This window comes from Dendropsophus ebraccatus, chromosome 11 (genome assembly GCF_027789765.1).
Source record: "Dendropsophus ebraccatus isolate aDenEbr1 chromosome 11, aDenEbr1.pat, whole genome shotgun sequence".
Classification (NCBI taxonomy): Eukaryota; Metazoa; Chordata; class Amphibia; order Anura; family Hylidae; genus Dendropsophus; species Dendropsophus ebraccatus.
In genome coordinates this window covers 11,470,315-11,478,587 of record NC_091464.1, presented here as the reverse complement: position 1 = coordinate 11,478,587, position 8,273 = coordinate 11,470,315, and the positions used below count along the sequence as shown (strand labels likewise).

General features: G+C 45.1%; 1 protein-coding gene across 2 annotated transcripts in view; it reads right to left on the bottom strand.

Moving 5' to 3' along the window:
* Window positions 1–4,231: 4,231 nt before the first annotated feature.
* Window positions 4,232–8,273, bottom strand: part of LOC138767513 (protein FAM72A-like) — a 32,353-nt gene continuing 28,311 nt past the window's right edge. For both annotated transcript variants that reach the window (XM_069945053.1, XM_069945054.1), the window contains exon 5: window positions 4,232–5,000. In XM_069945053.1, coding sequence (XP_069801154.1) covers window positions 4,900–5,000 — 101 coding nt within the window. In that variant the 3' untranslated portion in view covers window positions 4,232–4,899. The remainder of the gene's footprint in view (window positions 5,001–8,273) is intronic.

Below are 8,273 nucleotides of genomic sequence, written 5' to 3'. Positions count from 1 at the left end.
GTCAGGTCCTGCCCTAGCCCTGTAGCTGGGGATACAGAGGGGACTTCACTATTATAGGGGGGCACAAAGAGGGCCTAACTACTATATGGATGCACAGAGTGGACCTAACTACTTTATGGGGGAACATAGGGGGACTTAAAGGACAACTCCCACGAAATTTTTTTTTAGCTTATTTAACACACATTACAAAGTTATATAACTTTGTAATGTGGTTAAATACCCGGTCTGGCCCCCTTCCCCCACTTTCGGACCCCCGACCCCCCCGCCCGGAAGTTAAAGAATATATACATTACCTATTACGATCGTCACGGTCCTCTTCTCCCGGGCGGCATCTGGTGACGACGACGTCAGAGCCGGGGGGCGGTCCGGGTCTTCTTCCTCCTCGGCGTCTTCATAGAGAGTGAATGGGACGGAAAAGGCTGCTGGTGCACATGCGCACCAGCAGCCTTTTCATTGGCTGGAGCGCATCACATGGCTTCCAGCTTCGTCAGCCGTGATTGGCTGAGGTTGCTGGAAGCCATGTGATGCGCTCCAGCCAATGAAAAGGCTGCCGGTGCGCAAGCGCACTGGCAGCCTTTTCCATCCCCAGGACCCGGAAATCAGAGACATCGGCGGACGGCGGTGACGGTGAGGCGGACGGCGGGCGAATGGAGTGGCGATCGTCACCGGAGGGATGGTGAGTATGGTGTCTGTGTGTGTTTTTTTTTTTTGGGGGGTCCCGCGGGAGTTGTCCTTTAACTACTATATGGGGGCACAGAGGAACCTAATACTATATGTGCTGGAATATGGAACTTTAAATGTTTTCATGGCCCAGGCCAGATGAAAAAGGAAAGTTTGAGTGACTTTGTTCAGAGAAGACGTCACCTGTGAGTCACTGGCTATAAGTGCACTATCATCATTTGTACTGGTATCTACCTTTCTCACTCTATATGGGGATATTAGCCTATGTCCCTTGTATATGTATGTTGCTCTACAGCTACTGCACCTACTCCATACCCCATGAGTGAGAGTTCCCCATAGATGTAAATAGGCCATTCCTTCAATTATGAGATGTTTTGCTCTTGTTTAGTTATGAAGTGTTACCTATAGGAGGGACTTTCCAGCAGCATGGCGCCAGCTTATGTATATTAGGCCTCTCATCTTGGGTGTAACCGCTAATGAATGATTATCACGTTGTGTAACATCTATTACAGCATCACGTGTGGGAATTATCAGCTGTAATATACAGAGGAATACACTGTTATCACGGGTTTTGGCATTAACAAAGTGCAGCTAAAGTTTTTAAAGGAACAACAGGAGTTTGGTGTCTCATCCATAAGGGTGCGTTCACATGTACAGGATCTGCAGCAGATTTGATGGCCCAGAGTTACTTTGCATTGAATGTGCAACTTCAAATCTGCGCCATCAAATCTGCTGCAGATCTTGTACATGTGAACGCACCCTTAGGCTATGTTCACACTGCGTAAAATAACGTCCGTTCTCTGCGCCGCAAAACTACGGCCGTTGTTTTGAGGTTCCCTATAATAACTGTAATGCAATTTAACTACGGCCGTTGAATTCACACTACGTATCAGATAACGGCCGTTGTTTATACGGCCCGTGAAAAATGAACATGTCAATTATTTCCGGACGGTAATACTGCAACAACGGCCGTGGATTTCAATGCGGCCGCGAACGTAAAACTTATATCTGCCAAATTAAACTTGATTTTGATGTAAAAAATTTTCTGAGTGGTTTCTCGGGCTGGGCGCAGTATTTAAAGTAAATGACCTGTTTCATCCCGTTTATAATCATGCTAGGAATCAAAAGTTTCACGACTAGCCTGTACGATAGTAATTCTACGGCCGTTGTCTCGGCCTCAAAATAACAGCCGTTGAAAATAACGGCCGTTATCCGGAACATTTATGGCATCTCCTACTAGTTATCCTCATTCACTGGCTGAGGTGGGTACCAGCTGTGGCCAGAGACTGGCATGTCCTGTGCTTCGAGACCAGGACCAGGAAGGTAAGTACTGCTTTTTTTTTTTTCAGTCCACCTTCCTCTTTTTTTAAATTTCACTCTTGTTTTTAAAGGGAAGGTGTCATCAGAAAATTACCCATTGTATATGCAATATTTTTATGTTATATATTTTTTAAGAATTTTTGGTGACATTTTTTTAAATATTCAATTTTTCAATCTATATTATAAAATAATCCTGAGATCTTGCAGTTTTTATTCTCACCACTGGGGCTAATACTAAGGGCCCTATTACACCAACAGATTATCAGACAGGTTTTTTTAAGCCAAAGCCAGGAAAAGATTTGAAAAGAGGAGAAATCTCAGTCTTTCTTTTATGACCTGTTCTCTGTGTATATCCATTCCTTCCTTTTGCTCACAAAAATCTGTCAAATAATCTGTTGGTGTAATAGGGCCCTAAGCTGAGACTTCCTGTTGCGTCTGTGGTGATAAGAGGAGGCTGCTGTAAAGTGATCTGTACAGCATTGCAGCGTCATGTGATACCAGTAGATAGAGGAGACAATAGCAGCTCCCTGTGAAATGATCTCTTCACCGGTCACAGAGCGCGAGCAGTAATGCTTCACATTCATCTCAAGGGGTCAGACTCTGCTTATTGCTGTCTATGTCCGTGAGTCTTGCTCTAAAGCATGTCACTAAATGCTGTAAAGAACAACCCAGGCAAGATGGCCGCCCCCATAACAATGTACTGTAAAAGTATTGTAAAAAAAATATATAAATTTAACTCAGAAAATAGAAACATATTAGAATGAAAGAGTAAATTTTAGTATCTGACCTAATCAGTATAAGAAAATTTAGGTGAGCAGTAACTCATAAATAGTTCTGTGACTGATGGGTTTGAGCCCTTGTATCCTATGAAGAAGTGCTGGTCCCAGATGACAGACTTTAATAATGTTATCATTTTACCTCCATCTATATCACATGTACAGACCAGAAGCCATAGCACTGATGTGCACACTCATCTAAGGCTTCCTACCATTCATCCACATGAATTCACTCATATGAAGGTTTATTGATTATTGATCTATAAAACAACATAAAAACAATATTAAAATAAATGAAATGTATGACAATATATTCCTCTATATATAATCCTCTGCTATTCTGATATCATCCCCATAGTCGTCATTATAACTCAATGCTGATCACAACATCCTCTACAATGTGTTCAACCTCATTCACACTTACTTATTTTGGTCAGTAGTGATATTAACGCGATATTGTCCCCCTCCCCCCTCCATATCAGGAGTTTTCGGCACCATTCTTAAGCTTATATTCTGGACATTTCATATCTTACCGTATAAAGGATTTCTTGGTGGCCTCTCCCCTCAAAAATGCATCTTATTGTTAGTGGGCAGTGCCGTTTGGGCGGGGCTTCACAGCTATTGTGCCCTATATCCCTGCTTAAATAGGTGCCATAGGCCCCACCCTCTCTGTGATGTAGAATAGGCCGACCTAGAAGCTAGATATGCAACGGACAGATCAGAGTGGGTGGGGCCTAGGCCTCTAGGTCTGCCCATTCCAATGACGCAGCGGAGGGGGCGGGGCCTACTGCACCGTTGAAGACGGGGATATGGGTCGTGAAGCCCCGCCCATACAGGACTGTTAACCAACAATAATGTGCATATCCTGTATACGGTAAGATATGAAATGTCCAGAACATAAGATTAAGAAGGGTGCCAAGAACCCCTGATATGGGAGGGGGGTTGACAATATAACTTTAAAAACACAGAGGTAGTGAAGATGAGTCTATTAGGCTATGTTCACACACAGTTTTTACCCCTTTTCTCTGCCCTTGTAAAAAGGCAATATTACAGCTGAAAAAAATTAGCAAAGATTGTTTATCACTATTACTTCTTTCAATAGTAAAATGCCCCTTTATTCCCACACAAATTATTGTATAGCCATAAAATTAGGTGGCATTTCGTTATTTCAGGCAAAAACAGGCATTTCAGGCTTTTTTTTTTTTTTTTGCATGTGAAAGGCATAATTTTTAAAGGTTTAAAATATGTAAAAAAATAAAATAAATAAAGCTAAGTGGGAACATAGCCTTTACTTCTTCCCTGTGCAGGTTCTACTCCTAGTTCTCAAATACGGACACAAAATCCATATCTCAGTATTTTTACATTATCGCATGACCTGCAGATCAAATCACATCTATCTCTTAAGTATTAGGCCATGTACTGCAGTACCATACTTATAAATGGCATTCTCTGTCACTAGGTGTATGATGCCTTCAATGAGAGCAGCATAAACTAGTGATACAAATACTGAACATATCAGTGTATTACTTCCATTATTTTGTTCAGCTGTTCTAATATGCAGGAGAATAGGATTCTTGCCACACCCCTCCCCCGCCCTCCAGCTGCTGATTGACAGTTGCTCACTATACACAGCATGGATAGGTAACTGCCAATCAGCAGCTGGTGGGTGGAGTTTTCTGCTTCTCATGAATATCCAGGACTACTGAGCTCATGCACATAATGGAGAGGACTACTTATTGCCCATGTTATTCAGGAGGATATCTCTGCATCAGCTGCACAGAACAATATAAGTGATACATCATTCTGCTCAGCTTCTCTGTCACTAGTATATACTACCCTGAGATAGGACACCATAAACCTACTGACAGAGTCTCTTTGAGTTTCCTATAGGTCATTCATGTTTTTTTTTCTTCTTTAAGCTTCAGAAGATTTGCATGTCATTAAAAAAAATAAAAAGTTATTGGAAGGTGTAAACTGTTCCTCTTTCCTGATGGTGACATAGCTGGGATCCCAGTGGATTGGTGTCTGACGCTGCTGACATACAAGCTCTCCTCCTGTTGTTCCAATAAATATAAAGCACCGGAGGATATACAGGGTAACAGGGAGAGGCTGGACTCCAACCTCATCGAAGATAAACCTCATGCTCATCCTCACATGGGCTCAGTAAGTCTTCCTGTTTCTCATCGGTGTCTGGTAGATCTTTCCACACCAGTATGTACTTTCCTGGAAAACATAAAGAAACCAGAAATGTCCATTAGTAACATCTTAACTTACTAACAGGAGAGCTTTAGTCATTTTTTCCTTTCAAATCAACTGGTGTCAGAAAGTTATATAGATTTCTGATTTACTTCTATTTAAAAATCTTCAGTCTTCCAGTACTCATCAACTGCTGTATGTTCTGCAGGAAGTGGTGTATTCTTTCCAGTGCTCTCTGCTGCCACCTCTGTCCATGTCAGGAACTGCCCAGAGCAGGAGACGTTTTCTATAGGGATTTGCTACTGCTCTGGACAGTTCCTAACATGGACAGAGGTGGCAGCAGAGAGCACTGAGAAAACACCACTTCCTGCAGAACATAGAAGTAAATTACAAATTTATATAAGTTTCTATAACCAGTATTTTTCTTGCCGGAGTACCCCTATAATGGCTAAAACTTCCTTTGTGTCATATTTTTTGCACATTGCCATATCACAGCTGTGAGAGTGCACAACCAGTCCATCATGTAGTGAGGGTGGGAGCGTCAGAATGCAGTCAGTAGCTGTTCCCTTTCCCAGACTCACTCGTCTTATGTAACCAGTCTATCATGTAGTGAGGGTGGGAGCGTCAGAATGCAGTCAGTAGCTGTTCCCTTTCCCAGACTCACTCGTCTTATGTAACCAGTCTATCATGTAGTGAGGGTGGGAGCGTCAGAATGCAGTCAGTAGCTGTTCCCTTTCCCAGACTCACTCGTCTTATGTAACCAGTCTATCATGTAGTGAGGATGGGAGCAGGGAGGAGGGGGGGGGGGGTTGGATTTGTTTGGCACCCACCCAATTTATTTCTGCAGTTTGAAAGGATTACTTTCCAGAATGCAGTCAGTAGCTGTACCCTTCCCAGTGCTGGATGGTCCTGGATAACACTGAGCACCACAGCTCATACAATGGTCCAGCGGTTACATAAGGACCAACGTACTGTCCTGGTGATCAATACAAATCATCCGGAATGGATGGGTCTATGGTGGGGATTACAACTAAGCATCTTCAATATAATATGCTAATGTTCAGTACCGTCAGTGGCCTATATGACTGTCTATGGTAGAATCTGCCTCTCTGCCCCCTGGCTCCTCACATATATCCACCCCTTCAGTAACTACCAAGACACCAATGTCGGACCTGTTTTTAGGTACAGTGATCCCGCAAGTGACAATATTTCCACCATACAATGGACTTTTCTTACATTGTAACATTGAAACCACATTTGGCATACAATGCTACAGTCTAGACCTGCTGCATGTGTGATTGGCCGGGAGACCTGACCAATCAGAGCAGGGAGTTCCCTGGTGATCTCCTTGAAGTGTCGGCACTCATCCTGTAATGCCGCTCTTCAGTACAGTAGCACATGTCTTGTATTGCTCCTTAGATAATCATAATCCAGCAGCCACAGCCCACACAGCTCTGGGAGTCGGGTCGTGACATCATCATTTTATCCAGAAAGTGACATCACCATGTTATCCAGGAAGTGACATACCCATGTTATCCAGGAAGTGACATCACCATGTTATCCAGGAAGTGACATTACCATGTTATCCAGGAAGTGACATCACCATGTTATCCAAGAAGTGAAGCCTTGATGCAGTAGTAAGTACAGGGAAAAAAGCACTTTTTGTCCATTTCCCGTAATAAGTGTATATTGGTAATATGGTAATTTTCGCCGGACTTCTCCTTTAATATGTTATTACATAGGCAGAGTTAGACAAATTCCTAATGTACACGTATTATGGGAAATGCATGAATAGGGGGACATGTAACAAAGGGCGAAAAAGCCTTTTTTTGGCGCAGATGGGGCAGATTGGCGTAAAAATATTCGCAAAGGGTATTTTTGCGAATATTTTATTTGCAACTGCCCCATCTGCGCCACCTTCGCCAGTGGGGCGGAGAGGAGGCATTACAGGGGGTGTGGCGGCACGCAGAGGGTGCGCGGCCTCTGCGTGCGCCGCATTTATCATTTATCCGGAGAAAAAATTACCCTGAAACCTATGCCAGCACTGAGTTTTCGCACGGAGAGGCAATGCGCCTCTACATAAATCCCCTGAGCTGCGGGGACTTCATAAATTTCCCACATAGTGTTATTTCCATCAATTTAGTAGATCAGGCAGGCTTTAATTTAAAAAAAAAAAAAAAAAACGTGACGTCACGACCCAGGTGTATATACCTGCAAGATCCAGCAGGGGCTGCAGTATATGTAGAAGTATAAGTCTGGGTAGAAAGTATATGTAGTGGAATCATCCCTCCCTGCTGCCCCATGCCTGTGCATCTCCCTCCTGGTGCTGCCCGGTGCCATGCTTAAGGAGCGCTCACCCCGCTGCACAGCACTGGGCAGCACAGGAGGCAGTGGGGAAGGGGGGGGGCGGGAGGGAGATGAGAGCACGGGCACCGGGCAGCACTGGAGGGGGGGAGAGGTAGATGCACGGCACCGGGCAGCACGGGGGGAGGAAAGGGGATGCACGGGCACCGGGCAGCGCGGGGGGAGGAAGGGGGATGCACGGGCACCGGGCAGCACAGGGGGAGGGAGGGGGATGCACGGGTATCGGGCAGCACAGGGGGAGGGAAGGGGATGCACGGGCACCGGGCAGCACAGGGGGAGGGAGGGGGATGCACGGGCAGCGGGCAGCACGGGGGGAAGGAGGTAGATGCAAGGGTACCGGGCAGCATAGGGCGAAGGAGGTAGATGCAAGGGTACCGGGCAGCACGGGGGGAAGGAGGGGGATGCACGGGCACCGGGCAGCACAGGGGGAGGGAGTGGGATGCACGGGCACCGGGCAGCACAGGGGGAGGGAGGAGGATGCACGGGCACTGGGCAGAACGGGAAGGGAGATGTAGGGGCTCCCGGCAGCCCAGGGAGGGGGGACGGGGATGAATTCACTACATATACTTTCTACATAGACTTCTACTTTTATACTTCTACACATACAGCGCCCCCTGCTGGACCTCTCAGGTATATACACCTGGGTCGTGACGTCACTTTTTTTTTTTTCTTTTGAGAAGCCTTCCTGAGGGAGGGTAATAGTACTATATTGAGGGAAATAGTGCTATAGGTGCATCTCCCATAATTGTTGGTCTAACTTTGCTTATGTAATAACATATAGAAAAATAGATTTTGCCCAGAGTTCTTCTATAAGAAAAAATTATTTTAAAAAAAACCCCAGCTAACTGATACAGCAAGTTCCTACATAAAACGTTCAGAAAGAGCTGCTGGAGATGTAAAACCTTCCTATATAGGTGCCTGGAGCCGCCCCCACCG